At 38.6% G+C, this 22,796-nt stretch overlaps 2 protein-coding genes across 7 annotated transcripts in view; one reads left to right on the top strand and one right to left on the bottom strand.

Annotated features, from left to right (window-relative positions):
- CASD1 (CAS1 domain containing 1) overlaps positions 1 to 22,721 on the top strand; it is a 35,311-nt gene extending 12,590 nt beyond the window's left edge. Inside the window, exons 8-19 of one of the 5 annotated variants that reach the window (XR_006181846.1) lie at positions 333 to 547; positions 1,352 to 1,777; positions 2,181 to 2,270; positions 2,813 to 2,932; positions 4,566 to 4,722; positions 6,030 to 6,109; positions 7,037 to 7,138; positions 8,474 to 8,614; positions 9,136 to 9,213; positions 9,449 to 9,541; positions 10,796 to 11,156; positions 22,170 to 22,721. Coding sequence is in view for 3 of the 5 variants with exons in the window: in XM_042888778.1 (XP_042744712.1) it covers positions 333 to 547; positions 1,352 to 1,777; positions 2,181 to 2,270; positions 2,813 to 2,932; positions 4,566 to 4,722; positions 6,030 to 6,109; positions 7,037 to 7,138; positions 8,474 to 8,614; positions 9,136 to 9,213; positions 9,449 to 9,541; positions 10,796 to 11,062 (1,769 nt within the window). In the remaining 2 variants the exon portion in view is untranslated. Of the gene's footprint in view, positions 1 to 332; positions 548 to 1,351; positions 1,778 to 2,180; positions 2,271 to 2,812; positions 2,933 to 4,565; positions 4,723 to 6,029; positions 6,110 to 7,036; positions 7,139 to 8,473; positions 8,615 to 9,135; positions 9,214 to 9,448; positions 9,542 to 10,795; positions 13,396 to 13,604; positions 13,867 to 22,169 lie in introns of those variants that run through there. The other 4 variants (XR_006181845.1, XM_042888778.1, XM_042888779.1 and 1 more) reach the window with 4 other exon arrangements.
- SGCE (sarcoglycan epsilon) overlaps positions 15,463 to 22,796 on the bottom strand; it is a 28,154-nt gene continuing 20,820 nt past the window's right edge. For both annotated transcript variants that reach the window (XM_042888783.1, XM_042888782.1), the window contains 5 exons: positions 21,646 to 21,857; positions 20,922 to 20,948; positions 19,980 to 20,168; positions 18,207 to 18,250; positions 15,463 to 15,759 (listed from right to left, as the gene is read on the bottom strand). In XM_042888783.1, the coding sequence (XP_042744717.1) occupies positions 15,743 to 15,759; positions 18,207 to 18,250; positions 19,980 to 20,168; positions 20,922 to 20,948; positions 21,646 to 21,857 (489 nt within the window). In that variant the 3' untranslated portion in view covers positions 15,463 to 15,742. The remainder of the gene's footprint in view (positions 15,760 to 18,206; positions 18,251 to 19,979; positions 20,169 to 20,921; positions 20,949 to 21,645; positions 21,858 to 22,796) is intronic.

Here is a 22,796-nt window from a genome sequence, read left to right as displayed (position 1 = left end):
TTGGAACCTTTACTTGGAGCATTCCATTTCTGAGAGAAGGCATAAACAGCTCTACTCCAGCACTGTGCTCCACATGGAGCACAAAAGCATTCATGTCTGGCCAAAGCTTTTTTGATCTATTAGTACACTTGCATAACTGGGGGATAACATTAAGAGTATTCCAGTATAAGCTACTCTGGTTGCAGTAATGGTCACTGATTCCTCACTGGTTTTGCTATGTCATTAAACAACTTTAAATACCAAAATGAAAGGAACCTCTGCAATCTGAGCTAACCAAATGTGTTTGTGATGTAGACTCTTCATGTACCCATTTTTTATCCTTTCAAATTCAGATCCTGTTAATGAAGATATGCTGAGTGAGAGTCGGAAAATGATCACTAATGAGAAAATAAATGCTTATAATGAAGCAGCTGTCCGTATTTTGAACAGCAGCTCCCGAAATTCAAAAGCTAAGGTTAAATTGTTCAGTGTATCAAAACTGATAGCACAAGAAACGATTATGAAGTCTTCAGATGGCTTGCATCTGCCTGAATCAAGCAGGGATACGGTAAGTATTTTTAGCACTGGTCGATGTTAAAAAGTAATAATAGTAAAACGGGATTGAAGGGAATGTTTTGAAACAGCAGACAATATGAATGTAGTGAAAACCTTCCCATCCTTCAGGAGATTTTGTTCAGAAGATCCCAGTAGGTGGAATGTCAGGCAGTTTTGCTTATTTTTGTTTATCAAAGAGTGTGAAATGGGTGAGAAAACACACAGTATAGATTTTCTCCACTGTGTGGAGTGCCAGTGGCTTTAATTCTTTATTATCTTTAAGCTATGAATGCATATGCATGTCATGAGCCTCTCTGAGTGTGGTCAGAGTGCCCTCTCTGTGACTGAACTCTCCTGCTGTATCAGCATTAGTTCCACTCCTTTGCAGGTTTCAGTTGCTTTTGAATATTGGATAAGCTAAGTATCATCTCACCAAGGTTTTAGTCTCATTGTCATGTTGTAGACATTTTCATTACCCTGCCCCTTGAGGACGCTAAATTTGTGAGCTATATTTTATGTATAGTGTATATATTTAGTTGCAGCTCCTTTTAGAGCCAATAGAGAGAGCCCTTCTGTTGTAAGAATTAGGCTTAAGTCATTCTGCTTACCTCAGGAAGCTAAAGACTGTAGTGTTTGGAAGAGGTGTTTTGATTCCCATGCTGAATGCAACGAGGATTATGGGGGTTTCTATGAAATTTTTCCTATATGATAAGGGGAAATGCATAGTTTTTCTGTCAATGCATGATCTAGTTGAAGAAAATTTTATGTGATGACAATATTTAGAGATTAATTGGAGAACTGTCTATTTCTTTGACAGAATGCAATGATTCTTATGAATGTCTACTGCAATAAGATAATGAAGCCCATTGACGGCTCCTGCTGCCAGCCTCAGCCTCCTCTCACTCTGATACAGAAATTAGCTTTCTGTTTCTTTACTTTGTCCATTGTTGGATATTTTGTTATCAGTTTAATTCATCGGAATAATTATCGAAAGAACAAATCATGCACTGATTTGGAAATTGGAGAGGAGAAGAAACCTACCAGCAATACTCCTAATGTTTCTACTTTAGAGATGCTGTTACACTGTTTCTGCAAACTTGGTCTAATCATGACCTATTTTTATCTATGTGACAGAGCAAATCTTTTCATGAAGGAAAATAAATTTTATACACACTCATCTTTCTTCATACCGATCGTCTATATCTTGGTTTTGGGGGTATTTTATACCGAAAATACAAAAGAGGTAATGATCAAGTTGACATCTTATTTCTGATGTAGTTTGACAGTTGGGGTATAAATTTCAGATTGCTGATTATTGGAAGTAAACTTTTTAATGTCAGTATAACTCATCTGCAGAAAATGCATTTGCAAGCAATGCAGTGTTTGCATGGAATTAGGTGTAGAATTTTCTTAAAAGCATGTGGGCATGAGTGTGTTTGTTCTTTGCTGCTGTCAGTTTTTAAGCAAGTGTAGCTCCAGTAGGTGAGAGTGTAGATCACATTAACGTGTCTGTTTGCAAGAGGGCTTTTACAGTTTAGACCTATTTGCCCATAAAGTGGTTTATTGTTTTGAACTTTTTCTCCTCGTTTTGTAGATGTTCGTTGTACTTTTTGGAATAGCAACACTCTTGTTTTGTTTTGCACTAGACTAAAGTGTTAAACAGAGAACAGACTGATGAATGGAAGGGCTGGATGCAGCTTGTTATTTTGATTTATCATATCTCTGGAGCAAGCACTGTAAGTGAATTTCAAGGTTTCTTTGGGGGAATGCAAATTGGGCACAAAGCACAAATACTTAATAGAATTGAATAGACTGAATAATTCATACTATTGTTCTGATAGTTTTAGAAATGATATTTGCAGAATTAGGGTATTTTTCGGTTTCCCTGATAAGAGCATGTTATGCACAATTCACCCATATACACAATGTACTTGATTTCTTGATTCAGAAGACTGTTATTTTCACTTCTCAGCAAAACTTTATGTTCAGAGCTCAAAACTATTGAAGTTAAGCTTTCAGATATCCCTTCTTAACTCAGTCTTAACTGATTAAAGAATATGAAAAGTGCAGAATGATAATAATAAATAGAATCTGAATACAGTTCTTATAATGATAAGGGAGAGATGGGGGCAACAAAAGAGCTTAGTAAGAAACAAGAAATGCAGCATGTTTCTTTTCCTTGCTAAACCTGATTTAGTGCAATGCAGAAAAACCAAAACAGGAAAACCAGAAGCATCTATGTAGTTATTTATAAAAGGTACATTATTTTTCCCCACAGTTCTTGCCTGTGTACATGCACATTCGAGTTCTGGTGGCTGCATATCTGTTCCAAACAGGTTATGGGCACTTCTCATATTTTTGGATAAAAGGGGACTTTGGTGTGTACAGAGTGTGTCAGGTAAGGATATATTTACTTACTGTTTATAGAAAGAATTTATTTTTCTGGAAATAGGGTATCTGCAACACATCCATACTCCCTAAGTAGTGTGATGTTAGTGTACTTAACCAAAGTTTTCAGATCCAAAGTGGATATGGTTTCTGTGCAATCCAACACATTTAGTGTTTATTTGTTATTATTTTGCATATGCAATGTTGTCATCAATGTAAAAAATGCCTTAAAAAAAGAAATCGTGTTGTTAAATGTTTCATAATGTATAGCAATGGAATTTCCATTGTGATGTGTGTATGAATATATATGTATGTATATATATAAAATGATCCAAGCTGGTGTTTCTTAAAACTTTTTTTTATATGAGTTGATAAATATTTGGTGAATTCAAGAGGCATTTGTGCACGGACTTTCTTTATTTGTCTGCTTCTGTGAATAAAGGTAATTGTCTAGTGAGTTATTCAGCATATGGGTTTGCTTGCTTCCAGCACTGCAAGTCTTTAAGTAGATGGAACAAATGCTGTCTTGTGTCTGATTTAAATTAAAGCCATTTCCAAGTTGTAAAAGCTTTTAATTTTTGCATGCACTTTGAGTCTTTTCCTTATTGCTGGGGAAATGAAAAATCTTTGGTTTGTTTGGGACCTTTAATAGTGTCCCAAAACACTTGCAGTATTTTTCTTTTTCTTTCCTTCAGATGAGTGATGTTTTGGATCTGTTGAAGAAACTTTCCACATTGCTGTTTCATTAAGCATCCAACTGTTTTGTACTGAAGTAGATTACTAAAACAGGATCAAGAGGCATCACTGCAGTATTTGCTGCCTCTTTCAGAACTTAGCAAAGAAAGCATCCTCACACGCTCCGTATTAATTTTTGCACATTGCAGAATCTAAGCTGAATTTTTCTTCAGTCAGGACAGAGTACTGCATGGCAGCAGCTTGTTTAGCCATTTGGTGTGTAGAATATCACACTCTCTAACATTTTTGTTTCAAAATAATGAAAATTTCACCAACTTATCAGGTGTAGCTGCTTCCTTGGGAGAAAAGGGAGGAATCAACTTATCTTTCGTTGTAGAATGTTTTGTTTTCCTGAAACCTTTTCACTTGAGGGTTCAAAAATTTTTAGATCCAATGGCGAATTGGATCTAAAATCATTAGATTTAGGAATAATATCAATATCATATATTGATAATATAATGATCCTAAATAGGATCATTAGATCAATGGCAAAATGGAGAAGAAGCAAACATTCTCCAAATGCTTACATGAATTTTCGGGGGCTTTTTGGTTTATTTTGTAGGGTTGTTTTTTTGTTGTTGTTTTCCCCTCAAAGACACTATTGTTAGAGACTACAGCAGATGGGATGCTCACTCAGTTCCCAGGCTGGGAGCAGCTGTGTTGTACCCTGTTTTCATTGTTGTTGCTGCTGAAGTAGGCCAGGGTGGACTGGCCCCGTATCACATCATTAACCTTGAGTCTCATGTTGCTCTGCTGTTGTTCCTATGTTTCAACTGAAATACGATCATCACGTGAGGTGATGTTTTCATGTAATGCTAAAGAAACATTCCCCCCTATCTCTGCCAGCTTTGCCTTCCAGTCTATTTGCTATTTAATGAGAATGCATTCTTTCCTCTGGCTCCCTTCAGGTATTATTTCGCCTCAATTTCTTGGTCGTGGTTCTGTGCATAGTGATGGACCGACCGTACCAGTTCTACTACTTTGTGCCACTCGTTACTGTCTGGTTTATGATCATTTATGCCACCTTGGCTATGTGGCCTCAGATAGTCCAGAAGAAAGCAAATGGTAAGATAATGCTCTTTTGCCCTTCTACTCTAAAACATGTACGTGTTCCTGCAGATGTTAATCATGCAGAAAGCTGCTGTTTGTAGACCTCAGCCTTTTTGTACAATAGTACAAACATGTTAAATGACTGCTCACAGAAGTAGGTTGTTACAGATGAATGATACGTCAGTTGAAAAAGTAAAATATCTTTGCTTATAGTCGTATAGGATTCTTTTTAATAGCTTTGACTATCAGAAATGTATTCTATCAAGAGCTGTACCACTAATAAATGGAAGCTAAAAACATAGATTGCACTGTCTTTGCTGGCTGAAATTACTGCCATCGTGTAAGGATGGTGCAGCGTGAGCAGTGAGCATCTGCACATTGCCATTCTGGATTGCCAACGTACTGATCCATCCAGAGCACTGATTCTGCCTCGTCCTGCCATATAAGGGCTTGAGGTTTATCTTTAGCCCGTTAGATTAAGGGAACTGTATAAAGTATTTCTTGGGATGTGAAAACTAGAAATAAAAATTGAAGCGAAATCCATGTTTTTTCATGGATTATGCTTCTGAGAAGAGCTATCACCTTGTGGTAAATGCCTGTTAATTAATTCACCTAAATTAGAACCTACAAACCAAGAGTCTTAAATCCCCTTTCCCAGTGCAGAGAGTAAAATGCAAGTTTTACAGTCTGCAGATAGAAAAATGAAATGCATCGAACGCCAGGAATACGTGTTGGAAGAGACTTGAGGTGTTGGAGTAACTTGAGTAGATTTTAGTATTAATTGACAGCTTCAAGGAACAGTTTCTCTGTCTTGTCTTAAGAAAGCACTTGTCCTTAATGTACTCCAGAGCTGGTACCCCTGAGTTTAGTGATATATGTTCTTCTTATTTTACATAACAAAAGCTGATGGATACTGTTTTATTTATTTTTTGCTCAACTAGAGTAAGAGATGCCTGTGTTGAATATTTGGGAAAGCAGAGGCTTTAGAATATTATTTCTTTTGAAGAAATTCTGTTTGAAGACATTCTGTTTCTTTCTGTGTGGATGCTGACTCTGTTTTTAGGTGTAAGGTTTAGTTTAGGATTATTAGATTGAAAATTACTGCAATTGTTTATTTTAGTTACTTCAAGTAAAACATAAAATGTGAACATCTAGGCAGTGGTAAAGTATTGTTCATAATATTTGAGTATTTGAGTATATTGATTCTTTCTAGTACTGAGCATAGCCACACTAAATAGTTGGCAATTACAACAAAATGTTTCCTTGTATTCACTAGTGGAAAAATGAATGACCATATATCAATTAATTTCTTTTTTCCTCAGGGAACTGCTTATGGCACTTCGGTTTACTGCTTAAACTGATCTGCTTACTGGCCTGTATATATGTTCTCTCATATTCTCAGGTTTGTAAACTTCTTGTATCCTTATTGACTAACAATATTATTAACTGTCTCTGCATTTGACAACATAAGTAACTATTTCTACATTTTAGTGCTTGAGTATTTGCTTCTTTGTCACACGTGCAGAAGATAAACTGGAACCTTCTGTTTATTTTGGTTTTGAATTGGTGTGGTTGCTGGAAAATAAAAAAAAAGCACAGTTCAGTATCTTATTTCTTTGTAATGCTTGACGTGTTCATTACCCTACTACAGATGTAATAAATATGAAGGTGTATGGATGTTTTCTTTAGTTTAGTGATGTTTTTTTTGTGCACGTGGTTGGTTTTGGTTTTTGTGTTTTGTTTTTAATGTGTTCAGAGTTAGCAGGTTTTGTATCAGCAGATGGTGTTACAGACACCCGTCTTTCAGGGACATGCTGTTGGCTTTGATGCTTTATCCTAAGAGTGAATCTCATGTTAAATTACTGTCCTCTTCCTTGCTATGAGTATGGATGACATAAATAAGGACAGCACCTGTTCCTCTAGAATTTACAGTGGCTTTTGTGTTTTTCAATCCTCTATTGGTTTTAAGCCTACCAAACTGCATTCTTTTGTGGAGCTTGCATTAGTTATCCCAATGTGTAAGTGATCTCTCCCTTTGAGTCTCCAATACAAATTGGAAGGAGTGCCAATACCTTTGTGGGGAGGCAGAAAAAGTATCTTTCTCATCTGAGCAAGTACTTTTGACTTCATTTGTTAATTAGCTTTGGCAGGAATAGGGAATGCTTCAGAGGAAGCCAATTATTTTGTAACACCACTTAGCTTTGAGTTTAGAGTATCTAAACCAGTGAAGCTGGAATGACATAAATCAGTTAGCTGTCTTTTGATATGAAATGTAGTAAATATGGTTAATGTCAATGTTAATGCTTTTGTGATGTTTGTTTTTTTACAGGGTGCATTTGAGAAGGTATTTTCTTTTTGGCCACTGTCCAAGTGCTTTGAACTGAATGGGAACGTCTATGAATGGTGGTTTAGGTGGAAGTTGGATCGTTATGTATGTGCCACTTACACATCTTTATACTGTACTTTTAAGTGGTGGGGTTTTTTTTTTTCAATTTGGAGGGTGTGGGAGGGTTGGTTCCCCTTCCTCTAGAGAAAACAGGAGTTTGTCACGGTGGGTTGTTCACTTTAAGCCTAAGACACATCCACTTTAATTCTGCAAATGTCTGCAAAGACCTTGCTTTAAAGAGGGATGTTGGCTTGCTTACTGCTACATCCTGCTTACTTGCTTAAAAAATGATCGCATTTTTATCTTTCCTCTGAAATGTTATTCTGAAATAAAACAGAGAGACACAGTTTTTTTTTTTTTTACCTTCTTGTAAAGGTAAATGGATTGTCTGAGGTGAAAGTGTTTATCTACTGACCTGATTCATAGCTGAATCGCCTGTGTGCTTTTCCCTCTGGCACTCTTAAGTGACTTAAATCTGCAGGGTTCCTGGGGCACTGCCTTGCAGCATTTCAGATGTAGAGCTCTGTTGGCTGTGAGCAGTGCATATTCTGTGATGTTGCTGACAAGGAAGTCCCAAATTAACACTGAAGACAAGCAACACATGGGACTGAAACAGCATCATGTTGCTAGCTAATGAGAAACTGGTGTAACTTCATAAAACACTCAGCTGAGGAATTCTCAGCTGGAACACTCAGCTGGAGACAGGACAAGGGGAAACGGCTGGAAACTGCAGCATAGGAAGTTCCGCACAAATGTGAGCAAGAACTTCTTTACAGTGAGGTGACGGAGCACTGGAACAGGCTGCCCAGGGAGGTGGTGGAGTCTCCTTCTCTGGAGATGTTCAAGACCTGCCTGGATGCCTACCTGTGTGACCTACTGTAGGGAACCTGCTTTGGCAGGGGGTTGGACTCGATGATCTCTGGAGGTCCCTTCCAACCCCTACAATTCTGTGATTCTGTAATTGTGCCTGTGAGAGAGGAAAGCACTTGTAATGCTTCTTGAGTATTTTCACCTGCCAACTTGGGAGAAGGCCAGGGCCTCATGACTTTTCCCCAGAGAAAGCACATTTCAAGTGCTGGCACAGATTGCAGAGAGGATAGTGGGTACTTGAGAGCATCTTGAAACTTCATTGTCCTGAAATTTCATGTCTTTAACATCCTGGGAAGAGTTAGTAAGAATGCTTTATCCTTAGTATTTCAGCTAAGTTTAAGAAAAAAAAGCAGCTTATGACAACCTGGTGTAGGAAGCCTATTTTTGTTAGTTTCAGTAAATCCCTGGGCTTTGGTGTTACAAGTGGATTATATGTAGCTTTTCTGTTGTTGAAGTTTGTGGCTGAAGTACATGTAAGCCATGAAATGCTCATTATGTTGTCTTTTGCAGGTAGTTTTTCATGGGATGCTGTTTGCTTTTATTTATCTGGCATTGCAGAAGCATCAGATGATTTCAGAAGGGAAGGGAGATCCACTTTTCTCCAGCAGAGTTTCAAATGTTCTATTATTTATTTCAATTGTATCCTTTTTGGTAGGTACCTCATTTACAGATTTACGAGGCTGATTATACTTGTTAAAGAGTTCCTTCTGGTTTTGAAGTTCTCCTTTAGAGAATATACTGACTTAAAAATCACTTCTTGATCTGGGGATGCTTCGGCTGTGTATTTTCACCCAGCCTGAACCGTCTACTCACTCATACAGTTTTCAGTCAACTGGAGGTGAGCACTTCATCAGTTTTTCATATCAATGCAAAAACTGTAAGAAAAACAGATAAATAATATGATAGATAATGGAGCTCTTACCTTCACCCTTGATCGATAGTCTAAATGTGGTTTAAAAAAGATAATTGTCAGCGCTGTGTTTTCATCTCGTGTGTGAGAAATTATGGTATTTGTCAGTTGCAAAAAGGGATTTGGGAGAAACACAAAAGGTGTTCTTCCTATTACTGCCCCACAGCCAAATACTGCTGAAACACTTCAAAATAGTCTGTCTGTTGTTTCATTTGTCAGTGTTACACACCACTGTTACTCAGCTGATATTTGTATCTTGCAGACCTATTCCATTTGGGCTAGTAGCTGTAAGAACAAAGCGGAGTGCAATGAACTGCATCCTTCTGTTTCAGTGGTGCAGGTAATGATGTTCCTTTTTCTTACAGTGATAAATCTACAATGGCAATCTGCAGACTGATTTTAATTACGAACTGTTCATAAAAATATATATTAAATGTGATGAATATGTGTATGTGATGCACCTGTGGTTTGGTTAAAGTGAATAAAGTTGTGTGTATGTGTGACCTACTTGTCACCCATAGTCACATCTTTAACTTTCTTTTCTTTTTGTTGTTTTCCTTTTTTTTTTCCTTAAGATTTTAGCTTTCATCCTCATCAGGAACATTCCTGGTTATGTCCGTTCCGTATATAGCTCTTTTTTTGCCTGGTTTGGTAAAATTTCTCTAGAGGTAAGTGTGATAACAGAGCTGCAGTGATCTTCAGCCTAGAAATGCAGGGTGCTTTTGTTACATAAATTGCAGCAGTATAAGATAAATATTGAAAGCATATTGTTTTATTTAATGCTGTTCTTTGACCTGTTTTATTGTAGCTTCCATCCACACTAAAATATCACAGCTGAAATAGTAGTATCAGAGTAGCAGTCTTATTTCTTATGCTGTTTTGGGGGAGACTTGTAGACTGTGGGAGTTGAGGTGTTGTGCTGGGGTAAGTTGTAGTGTGTATGCAGTTGGAAGACAAAATGTGAGTCGTTTAAGGAATCAGCATTAACTGTACTGGCAGAGTAAGCACACTTATAAATCAGTTTGCCCTAAAAAGCTTTGCTGCGTTAATAAAGAAATACAGCTTCACAAGCAGAACCCTTCGTTGTGCACATTTTCTTGTTCCACTGAGAGTATAATTTGAAAGAGTAGGAATTACCTTGCTTTCTATGTTGCTTGCTCTTTATTAATATTAGGTGTATAATTTTATTATTAAATACACCTTTTAAAAGAAAGGAGAGAAAAAACTTATAGGAGAATCTCAGTGTGATACAGTGGAATCCATGATGAAATTTTTCCTTTAAGGATGATGTTTTCAGCATCCTGATCAGTGATGGATTTTAAGGTGCTGATCAGCTCCAGGGGCTTTTCCACTCACCAGCATTTAAAAGCATTACCTTTTGTTTGCAGGCACATTAGTAAACAGAGGGATGGTTACTGAGTGCAGGTGTATTCCTGATCTGTCCTGATAGAATGTAAATTGTTTGTGTCCAACCTGCTAATTCTGTGTTTTTGTTGTCCTCTTTTTTTTTTTTTTAATGTTTTAATACAAAGTATTTAAAAGATAAGACTTTTGTTATTTACATACTTTAACTATAACTGTATCCCAGTTAACTATATGCAGCCCAAGACAATTCCTCTTCATTCAGTGTGTCCTAGGCAAGCCAAAAGGTTGGACACCCATGAAAGGATGCTTCTATATGCCTTGTTGGGTAAAGTCTAAGCAAAGTTAATTTGCTGTGTGCTCTCTCAGTTAAAAATAGTCTTCAAGATCAGATACTGGGCCTTATCTAAGGGAGCTTATAGCAAAGATGTGTGGAATACACCTTCTCAAAGAATATTATTCAATCCTAGGTGTCTTATTTGAACGTAGCTTTGCTTGATGCAATAGTAGTAATGTGATTTTTATGTACACAAAAATATTTAAACATTCTTTTCTTCTAGCTTTTCATTTGCCAATACCACATCTGGCTGGCAGCAGACACAAAGGGGATCTTGGTGCTCATTCCTGGCTACCCGATGTTTAACGTTATCGTCAGCACTTTTATCTTTGTGTGTGTGGCACATGAGATTTCTCAGATCACTAATGATCTAGCACAGATTGTGGTTCCTAAAGATAACTCAACTCTGCTGAAAAGGTTGCTGTGCATAGCTGGGTTTTTTTCTGGACTTCTCTTCTTCTCAGCAATGCAAGAGCAGTCAAGGCATTAATTTGAAAGAGTTCTTGAAAACTTTCTTCAGGTTTGCTTTGTGTCTGCCTGAATAAAAGTTCTCAACTGGAGGTACAAGCAGACATTTACATGAGGTGAGTGGAAGATGTATATAGTGGAAATGTACATATTTCATGTGAAAATAACCTTCTCCAAGAAAGTGAGAAACAAGAATGCACTGTACAGAATTGCATGTGAAAACAGGTCTTTTTCTACTGGATATATGTTTCTGTTTACATATCTGTATAAACGTGGCAAAACAAAGTGAAGTGAAATGGAATAGCAGCGTCATGTGCGAATCATGGAATGGTCTGTTCCTTGGGTCCTCCAGATGGAGGGTGGATGCTACTGCACAGCGCGCAGAGTAACGCACGCTGTAGTCATTCTTATCAAGGAATGAGAGGAGAGCAGATTTGCCCTCCTGTGTTAATGGTCACCTTTAGCTGATGTGAAACATGAAGTTATTTCTCTGGTAAATCAGGGCATTTTTCTAAACCAAGTGGTAATTTGTTGTTCAGGTGAAAATAGTATCTGTCATGTGAAACCCTTTATACACAGAAACAAAAAGCACCACTTCAGTGACTTAAGATGATATGCAAGTTGACAAAACATTTTGTGTGTTTTTAAGACATTTCCAAGAAGTATGGTGAATTATGAGGTGAAATCTTGTTAAAGATGTAGAATTGTTTTTTTCTCCCCTAAAGCTGTTTGCCTTGTTGCAAGTTTTCCACTAATTCATGTAACTACGTGCAGTTCTTTCTGTTCAGTCCCCATGTTGAAGCTGTTGGAAAGATACTGAGCTGTTTCTTCATTGTGTACGTTATTTCCAATGTTTGGAAAGTTACCCTCCTTAATGAGAACGTGAATCACTGAAAGATGTAGTAAAGGTCAACACTGGTGGACAGGATGCATTGATTGCCATCTGTGCCAGTATTAGCAGTCATGGAGAACTTTGAACTTGAGGGGATGATGTTTGTTTCGTTCTTCACAAGCCGAGTGTTGTAGATATAATTTTATTTATCTGTTGTACAGATTTGGTTAAAAGATTTATTTTTAATGTTTGAAATAATGCACTTGTTTACTATTACTGTACGTGGGATAAATATATTTTCTTTTCATGTTACGTAATATGAAGTAATTTAAACATTAAATAAATGTGCTGTGGATGCTTATTTTTCTAATGGGAACAGCAGCGATGAAGTAGAAGTTTTTTTTTATTGCTTGACTCCAGCTGGGCTGCAGCTCACTACCACACCTGTTGTAAATTGATGATTAGTATTGCAGAATTTCTCTGAAGTGATATTCTGGACACTGTTGCTGCACATTAAGGGGAGATGTTCACTTGCATAGCTGCATGTCTGCTTGACCCTGAGTGTAACGCCGGGGCTAAAGAAGCCCTGCCCGGTGGTCCTTGCAGAGCACACAGCTGGAGGTACAGCTCCAGCAGCCAGAATCGCTGCAGTGTGTGGGTGATGCTCCAAGGTACCATTGCTGGGGAGAGAGAGAATGCAGTCCCCTTTGGGCTATAAACCAGAAGCTGTGGCAGATATTTCTGCATGTAATTCCTGATCATCAGTAAGATCAGGAAACCCATCCTTAGTTTGTTTGGTTTAAGGAATTTAGCTTAATGTAGCTGCTCAGGTCCCATACAAAGTAGTTAACATAAGAGGGGCTGCTCAAATAAGGCATTCAGAGCATGCATTCCTCTCCCCGAGTGCGCAGGGAGGTGTGGGGCTGTTCTCTCTCACATGGGCACCTGAACGCAGTGGTGCAAATCCTCTCCCATCCTTCTCATGTTAAACAGAAACCCTGTGCAGTGAGCACCATTTCTTTCTTTAATTCTGAAGCACTGCCATCTGACTGACCCAAACTGTAAAAAAAACTGTTCAGGCATCATTATGTAATAAACAAGCAATGACATTGCTACTTAATAGTTGTCTTATTTATTAGATTTTACACTTCATATATTTACAGAGACACCTGTAGTGCTTTTTACTTGATTGTAGACAATCTGGTTACAATATCAGTTGTACTGTCATTGCACATTGCTAAAAGAGGCTGTAACTTTGCCATTCCATTTATCACCGGTTTTAACTATTATTAATTCTTTAACCATCAAGTGTCTTCAGTCAGCTTTATACATCTGTGCTTCTGTGGTAATTATTTTAATAAGTAAAAAATAAATCATTTCTTATTAAACTTACCTCAGCTGCCTGAAGATTTCAATCATAAAACAGTTCAGGAGTGCTTAACACCCATCAGCTGCATCATCAGTTTTGTTCAGAGGACGTGCAGCACCTGCTGCTACCACCTGATTCTTTGTGCATATATGTAACAGAGTAAGAGAGTTCCTTAAATAAACTGGCCCTCCTGTGTTTTAATATAAATAAAATGGGAGCAGCTCAATTGGTATTTCAGCGATTGTCATGTCGTCCTAAGGTTATCAGAAATGATTGCGATCTGAGTTCAGTACTATTTACAAAATGTCTTTAGGTGAATAACAAGTCATTATTTAAAATCTGTTCCATTCATTTCTGTTTCAGAGCACTGACAGCTCATACATTTGAAATTAGCAGCAGAAACCCAAAGGCTGATTTTATTCAACTTTTTTGCAGTGTGACGAGAAAAAAAAAAGGTACATTTTTAATTTAGCATACATCTCAGTGTTCATTATCTGGTCTTTAATTCACTTTTCCCTGATAGCCATCTGTGCTGCTTGGGAAAGCGGTGTTCTCATAGGAGAGTGAGTGATGAAATCTCCTGTAGGACATTTTGAATGAGGTCGGAATGAGGCACGCCTCTTGGAAAGCAAGTAGGAATGGCTCTTTATTCCCCCTGTTGCACAAATTGACTTGTTTTTTCAGCTTAGACGATAGCTTGAGCCATCTTTTGTAGTATGGTAACCACTGCCAGTAATCCTGTGGCTAAGTGAGCTTGCTAGTAAAGTGGTCCTGGCATTTATGGGCAGCTCTGCAAACTATGGGCATTAAGGCTGGACAACACAGGTACAGACAGCAGGTTGGTTTGGTCCAGTTCGCAGTGCTCACCCATCCTGTCCTGATCACCACTTATAGATACAGCTGCAGCCGTTACTTGTTGCACAAAATGTGTCTAGAAGGTATCTCAGGACTTCTTTCCTTTAATTAATTATTTGCCAAGGCATTGCACTGAAGCCCGTGCCTTAAAAAGGAGCGGCCTTTCTCAAACATGTTACTGTTTTCAAGGAACAGTGTCATGAGAAAGGGGAAAAAGCCAGAGACTTCAGTCTTTCTGCAATCAGAGTAATGATTTTAAAACGTCTTCTTAGGCTCGGTCTCGAGTCCTTAAAGTGGTCACAGTTTCCCTTGGGAGAGACCTGGAAAACCTCGGCTACAGAAATATAGTCAAAATACAGCAATTTTAAAGCAGATTCTGCTTTTTGCTTAAAATGCCATGTTCCCACGAGCATAAAGCCTCTGAAAGAGGAATACTACAGAAAATAGGACACAACCAAAGCAAAGTGTCAGCTTCAAACAGTGACGCTTTGAGAGGCAACCACGCACAGCTGGATGGAGACCCTTCCATCCTGTGTTCCACTCTGATGCTTTAGAGAAGCAGCAGTAAAAAGTGCCAAAAATGCCACATGAGATCAATGACCACCATCATCCAAAAAATAGGGAAACTTCCATTCAGATCCCCACCGTTACCAAGTTCCTACTGTTAAGCATCCTGTTGCATAGACAAATGCATCTCAAAAGTACCGACCTCCCAGGACATGCTGTACACGGTCTGCTCCTTATAAAACAGCTACAGTACAATCCCCGGTGTATGGGAAGGGATGGCCAATTCTCTCACTTTTCTTTTTGCTCCAGACAACGAGGATGTAAAAGATGGATCGCATTGGGAACGCCACCAAAAGCTTTTAAAGAATGTTTTTAAAGGCTTAAAGGTAAGCACACACATGCTAAGTAAAATGTACCCTCCTTTATTTGGAGACACTAATTTTTGCCTGCAGTGCTTTGTGAGAGTTTCCTCTAAAATAATCTGGTGAATGAATGGACAGATTTTAAATTTTATTGCTTAGAAGTCATCACAAGTTAAAGTCTGTAAAGTAACAAATCCAATTTTCAGCACGAGTAGTTAAGATTTGGGGTCATTTTGTTGTTTGATTTCCCCTCAAAAATAACTTCCTACATTCCAACCATCTCTACGAAATGAACAGCTAATAAATCTGGATGCTATTTCCGAGCCTCGTATTGCACCAGTTTCCATGCTTACACAGCCTTTTGGTGTGCAGACGTAAGGCAAAGGTACCATCCCATAGCACAGAGTCTAAAATCCTCTGAACCTTGTGCTTGTTTTCTGGTTCTGATTTCCCTGTTAAAACTTTCAGGAGAGATCATGAGACAGAAAAAACTTGGATATTTATTAATACATATATTTGAAATATTGTTTTCTTAATGTAACAAATATAAAAAGTTATCAGTGTTTACAAATTGTCAAAAATGTCCAAAGTACAAAAAGATACAGTACATTATTACGTGGAAGTGATTGTACTCTCTGGCACTGGAATCGGTTTAATACTGTGGGCATGCACAATAGACACCAGGAAAACTCATGCATCAATCAGAACAAATAAGGAAACAGGACATCTACTGCTTTCTCTGATCACAAATTCATTGCTTCTGTTAGTTTCCGTTCCTCAGGAATACCATTTACCTGTAAATAGACAAGAATTCTTAGAATGCATCAATGGCAGGCGATGCCTTAACAATAATCAATCAGCAGCACAGCATGGAGGTACTGCTTATTCATCCTAGGAACAGATGGTTTAACTGGGAATACATCTTTCTACTTCAAACCTCACATTGCACTGGGAGACTGCAAAACTCCACATGGAAAACACCGAGTAGGCAACACGTGCACTATTCAATCTTTTGTATTATAGAAATATCTTACACCTTTGTTCACCTGGCCTTGGGACAGCCCTCACTGATCTTGCCAATCTACAAGAGAAATAATTATAAAAATAAAAACTTAATTTACCTTTCTGTATTGGAGGTCAGCAGCAGTTTTCAGTAGTGTTGCATAGACATTATATACAATTCCTTCCCAGTTACACCAGTCTAGTGGCTGCATTTTACATGTGGCTAAAAAAACTTTGTTTCTTCTGGAGCTCTGAATGGCTCCTGAAGAGGATATTGCTACTATGCACCCCCTGTTCTTCAAATCAAATACTCTGATTGGCTGAAGTTTTAAAAACAGAAATATCCTCTTAGTCACGGCGGTGAGCGTATGATCGCAGTTCTGAGCACAGCACTGGGACTTCTCCACAGGAAAGGAAGAAAAACAAACCACGAGCGTTAAGTTTACTGTTTCTTTGGCCTTAAGCACTTTAGGTCTCTACATTTCTTAGTTGAGCAGACCAACAAAATGGACTGCTATCTTTGTACCAGTGCTATTCAGAATTTTAGGAGAGCCTGAGTTTTCCATTCAGCCTGAAATTTTGACCACCTGAAAGTCTTCCTGGGACTCTTCTGTTCAGGAAGAGCAAACACTGCAACCAAAATTAAGTACTTCAGAAAATACAGACACAGGAGGGCTTTTTTATGGCACTTCTTCAATGCAGTTTGTGAGTTAACCCACGTTAACTTAACAGTTCAGATCTTTTATAAAATTTCTCTCTGCTATCAACACACAGTGTGCTACCACGAGATTTTGCCTCTTTTCACTGCAAGACTGTTCTTATAGGAAAACTGTCATGATGGAGCAGCTGATATTTGTAATGGTTTTTTTCTGCCCTTTAAGTTCCTGCAGTAGTGAGCATTCAGAACTATGCTAACTTTCATCCCAAACCAGTGCTGGAGGATACAGGTGGATACTTCCAGGGTCATCCACCATTTCCAGTATACATCTAATGAAGCACATAAATGGCAAAGCCAATAGCACAGCATTAAGGTTGGGTTTGTTTGGTTTGTGTTTTCTTTGTTTGTTTTTGATTTAAAACAAACAAACAACAACAACAAAGTGCAGAAGCATCTTCCATATACTTGCCTCAAATCTTTGAAATGTTGTCATACGAAATTCTCCTTCAATCCCCGAAAGCAGTAATGAAGAAGAAGGATTTGAATGAAAACAAAGAGTAGCTTACATAGCCCCTAACTTAACACAAACCTTCCTCTCAGAGCTGTAGTTCACACATTATATTCTGTATATACATATTTACAATTTTGCCTAAATACCTCTTTGAATATTGAAAAACTCTACTCTGGGCTCTACATTTTCCTTATATCATCCTTATGGCCTTTCCCATGTGGAAGACTGCATCCTTCCAGTACCAAGAGGGGGAAAGACTGTTTATGTGGGTGGATAGTGATAGGACAAGGGAGAATGGTTTTAAACTGAGATGGGGAGGTTTAGGTTAGGTATTAGGAGGAAGTTGTTCACACAGAGGGAGGTGAGGCACTGGAACAGGTTGCCCAAGGAGGTTGTGGATGCCCCATCACTGGAGGCATTCAAGGCCAGGCTGGATGTGGCTCTGGGCAGCCTGGTCTGGTGGTTGGCGACCCTGCACATAGCAGGGGGGTTGGAACTGGGTGATCTTTGAGGTCCTTTTCAACCCAGGCCATTCTGTGATTTTATGATCCTTCTCAGCACTGACACAGTAGCTAAAGTGAGCAGTCAGCCTTAGTCACAGCCTCAGTCAGTACACACTGTGAGTTGACTAAAAGGTGTAAGAGTGAAGACTAAGACACTGGAGACCAGCATCTCTCAGCAGATTCACTACTATCAACTGTTCATGCCTGTTAACAGCAATAAAAAGCTCCTTCAGTGCTTAACTAGTATTAGTAGCAATGAGAAATTTTGATTTTGTATAGAGTTTTAGGGAATCTGAAAAATATTTGGGAATCTGGCCAGAGTTTGCTGTTGTAATAGAAAATAATTTATGTAAGGAGGTTTCTGTCATAGCAGTACCTAATTCCAGTATTTAAAATTGAGTCTACTTGTTCAACCAGTGCCATCTCAACATTTTCACTGAGGGATCCAAAAATGTCTGGAATTACAATGCTGTAATAATTATATTAAAAAATGTTTTCCACTGACTGTAGGTGTTTCGATTGCCCACTGATCATTTCATAGTCACAGTGCTTTTCTTTAGTACTGACCTGCACTCTGCTGCTGTGGAATCTGAGTCTGATGTGGCAGGTTCCTACAAAACACAATTGAATATCTTTAATGCTTCCGCACCAAGGCTGAAGTGTGTTATGCATAAAACCTCAGTAGGTCAATTTAAAAGTCGTGGGGTTTTGCTTACGAAGCAGTAATTTATTTTTTGCTTCACAATACAGCTGTGAAGAGGTCACCCACGTCAACAGAAGGAAGAGTGAGTGAGTTTTAAGGGGTAGTTCCTATAATTTTACATAGCTTCCGGGCTCATTGGCTCAAATTTGGTGAAAGGCCAAATGTAGCAAGAGGTTTCCGATGTGATGCAAAGTTCAGTTTCCAGAAGTGACGAATATGGAAGAGGTGACAGTCTTTGCCAATTATTGACTGCAGATTGAACAAACATTCACTGCACAGCAGACAAGTTCACTTATTGAGGCAAAGTCAGATTCTGTGCCCTGCTTAAGTGTCTGGGATCAAATATTAAGGTTGCTTTTGCAGAAAGGCATGAGGGGCTGGAATGCAGAAGTGGACAGGAACAGTATGTGCAACTGCAGAAAGCCTTTGGCTCCAGGACTCTACTTATAGGGTTATCCATACTTATCCATAGGGTTGACTTTCTTTGGAATTAATCAATTGAGTATAGGCAACTATACACAAAGTTTTACCATGCCATTGTCTGACGTGTATCAAGTACAGAAGGGAAAAACCATCTGGAAATATAATTTTGGCTCTGTGTGATTTCTTAAACTTGTCTGCATCTATATCTTCTTAGACTTGTTTCTTTTACCTTCTGCTATTGTGCAGCAACAGGATAGAACACTTCACAGTACAAGGGATAAGTTATACGGCTATGCTTTCTGGAGATTTTTTGGGAGTAGAATTTAGTTTAGGAAGAAGGAGAAGAAAATACTTAGTGCATATCTACATTATAAAGGGAACACGTGGCAACCAAGCATGTATTAGGGCCAAGTTGGTCAGGCCCTGGACCAGACCACTGGACTGGTATCATGAAGGTCATGCAGTTCCCATTCACATGCACCCATGAGATGAGCAGCTTCCACCCTGACTTTCTGTCTTCCCAGGCATTGAGTAATAATGCCAGTCGTATCCAAGGCCATTGTCTCAGCTCCACACACCTCAGTCGAACCCTTCCAGCAAATGTCTTTTTCCTGCACTACCTACTTGGCAACTGGTAAATGTGCAGAGCAGTAGATGACTCTGTCTCAATAGTTTAAGTTTTGATAAATTGAGGAATGGAAGTGAATATCTTTCAGGTTTGTATCTTGGCAACAATGAAAATGGCTGAGCATTCTGAACATTTTCATTGTTAAGTCTCTATACATTATCTCTGTAAAGGAAAACTCTCTTCTGTTCCGTCTTAACACTTCAAACACAAAGCATGAGTGACAGGTACATGACTAAATACTTACAAAGACTGGATCTTACGGGGCTGCTGTTATTTTTTATACCAGAACTCCTAAGAGGCAGGGTTTCTAAAATGGAACGGCCTTAATTGCTTCCTCTGTCAAAAGTAAGTTTCTCCAAAATACGAAGGAATGTGACTGTTCCCCATGAAGCCTCTTGCCATGTTTGCAGCCTGAAAATCCACTCATCTCATTTTATCACAGGCCTTCATTTCTGCTTGAATGGCAAACATCAGAGCAATCTCGAACTACCGAGCCATGCACCCCCATAATAAACACGTTTCAAATGATGAGCACTGTAACAATTTATGTAACAGAATAAGTTTGTTTTTTAATGGAAACACTTACTGTTGTGTTTGCATCAGTGGCATGCTAGTATTGTCGTAGCTGTCTGGGTGAAGGGGTGGCACGATCTCACCAGTCCCTGGGTGGAACACTGGCAGCGTTGAGAGAGGCCATGCTATCTCTCTGTTTTTAGACATGTCACGGAGCTCTTTGGTTGATTTCTGTATAGCACTATGGTGGACCAACTGGATGCTACGTCAAAAGGAGATATAACAGTGAATGCAGGTTTTAAGTGCTCTGTCTAAATGCATCGATTTTTACAGCTATTACTTTTAAAAAAATCTGAGGACTGATGCGTGCTACAGACTCAATAGTGCACCGATTACAAGAAACCTCTACACAGGTAATTGAATGAACATTGAATATATTTAACCTTGCAGGCAGTAATTACACCACTAGATTTTGCTGTCTGGATGAGTATTTCACGTAGGATCCACAATTGTGCAATTTACCTCTAGTATTCCATTTATTTGCTGCATTTAAAATAAGTTTAGGTAACTCCTGATTCTCACGGTAGGTACATAAAAACTCATAGAGAATTAATTCTCAAACATTCTATGCTGTAGCAATTGGACACCTTCTGGGATACTCCTCCTGCCCCCCGCTTTAAAGATACAGACTGGGAGGTCTGATCATCAGAATATCTTTAAGGTCCCCTCCAACCTAAGCCATTCTATGACTCTATGAATAAATTATATTTTAAGATATTTATTTTAAGAGAACTAATTTATTTTGAATTCATAGTTATTAATTTCAAACCCTTTTTATTCTGATTCTTCTATCCTCACCAAGGCTCTGATTTAAAAGCAGCTTTCACATTTATGAATTAAACCGTGGGTTAGAGAGAATGACAGAAGATTATGACACACATGTATGAAGCGTGACAAGCTACTGAGAATGAAAATTAAATGACAAAAGAAAAATAACAGGAAAGAAGACACTTACTCTGGTGTTTGCATGTTTCTCTTTTCCCTAAAAACAAAACAAAATTTATGAATTAAATAATAGCATTGATAGTTGGAACATTAAGTCTATCTGATGATGGAAACAGTACGTGGTACAGAAATGCTGACAACGTTTCTGCTAAACGCAACTTGGCAGCATTTGCAGCTGGGTTTATGATGTGGCCTCGGTGAACGCACGTGTGGGGATGCTCTGATGACAGACACATACAGACACACACACGGAGAAATGGAAATGCAAGTTAAGGAACAAGCTTCTGGCTAAAATAAATTCTGTGACAAAATGAAACTGTAGTTTGAGTAAGAATGGCAGGAGTTTCGCTACTTGCTGCTTTCCGTTTAGGTTTTGCTCTTAGACATCTAAATTCAGTGCACATCCTCTGCCCGTTTATAAAAAATTAGCATTTAGAAATTATTTAATATTTTCCTGAACCAGTGATCCTTTATTAGTATTTTATTTGCTTGGGGGAGATAAATTTCACGTTTATGTGGGGATTTTTAACCCTTTCAACTTGAACCTTTAGAGTCCCTATATGCATCACTGTATGTGTTTAGCCAGCTCGGTGTTTCAGAACAGATGTCTTTGGGCCTGTTCTGTTTTTTTTTATTTTTAATGAACTGAGTGGAATCCTTCTAATAAATAGTCTCCTATGCATTTTAACCTTAGAAAAACCTGAAACTTCTTACTAGTGCATTAAAGTACTCACACTCCTTCCCGTCGGCAGCACATGATGTAGGCAAGAATCAGAAAAAGCACCAGTGCTACTGCCGAGGGCACCGCCAGTGTAATTAGGAAATCCGAGTAATAGTCTCTGCTTTTCAGCGTGTCAGAAGGCGGCTTGTACTCCCCGCCATCAGGCAGAATCCCCTCTCCACGAATCACTTCCTGAAAGGTGGAAACTTGCTTTGTATTGTCAACCTGACAGCCAGGGAAAGGAAAGAAAAAAAGAAAAAGACAATTATATCACAAAGGAAAAGAATGTAAAACCAAGCAGTACTTAATCGACAGGCACACACAATAGAACCTATGTTGCACAATGTTTATCAAATTTGATAACATTTTGTCCATTTTTTAAACAATACATCCTTTCACTTTGTCAAAAGTTTTTGATAGAGGTGATTTCAAAATATTATTTTATTATATATATTACTGTACTGACTTCTGTGTGATGAATACATTAATTTCTTACTCATCTTCCTAAATAACAATACTGCCCTCTGTTGTACGAAGGTGGTAGAGATGAAGAGTACCTCTCCTCTTGATGTCCTACTGAGCTTCATATAGAATCACCAAGGTTGGAAAAGATCTTCGGGATCATCCAGGCCAAGTGTCCACCTATCACTAATAGCTCTCACTAAACCGCGCTCCTCAGTGCAACATCTAAACGTTTATTGAACACCTCCAAGGTCTGTGACCACCCCCTCGCTGGGCAGCCCGCTCCAGCTGTTTCTGGACATGTAGCACCCAGAAGTGCAAGAAGCAGCAGCTGAGGGCTGAGCAGCTCTATGCCACCCCTCCCACCTGCCGCAGGAAGCGTGGGGTGCTCCTGAGATGAGCATTTTGCTTAACAAACCCAGACTTCCCAGGTTTTCCCACCTCCTCATTCAACTAACTTCCAGAAGGGTGCATTCCTTGCCATGTGCTTTTTTCTTTTAACATCTGTATCTAAACTTCCTGAAAATACAAGCTTTTTGGTTGCCAAATTTCATATTGCATTTAACTGATGGCCCTTCCCATAATCTACCTTCATCTACCTAATTGAAAATAAACTGTATTTGCCTACCCGCTTATCCTTCTGCCTGTTTGTGAGAAATCTTGCAGCTGATGGGCATGCCTTTATCATTTGTAATTTAATTC

The sequence above is a fragment of the Lagopus leucura genome, unplaced genomic scaffold (assembly GCF_019238085.1).
Source record: "Lagopus leucura isolate 7727_CA_CO unplaced genomic scaffold, USGS_WTPT01 Super-Scaffold_100157, whole genome shotgun sequence".
Lineage (NCBI taxonomy): Eukaryota > Metazoa > Chordata > Aves > Galliformes > Phasianidae > Lagopus > Lagopus leucura.
The sequence above is the reverse complement of the archived record's forward strand: the minus strand, read 5'-3'. Positions and strand labels throughout refer to the sequence as shown.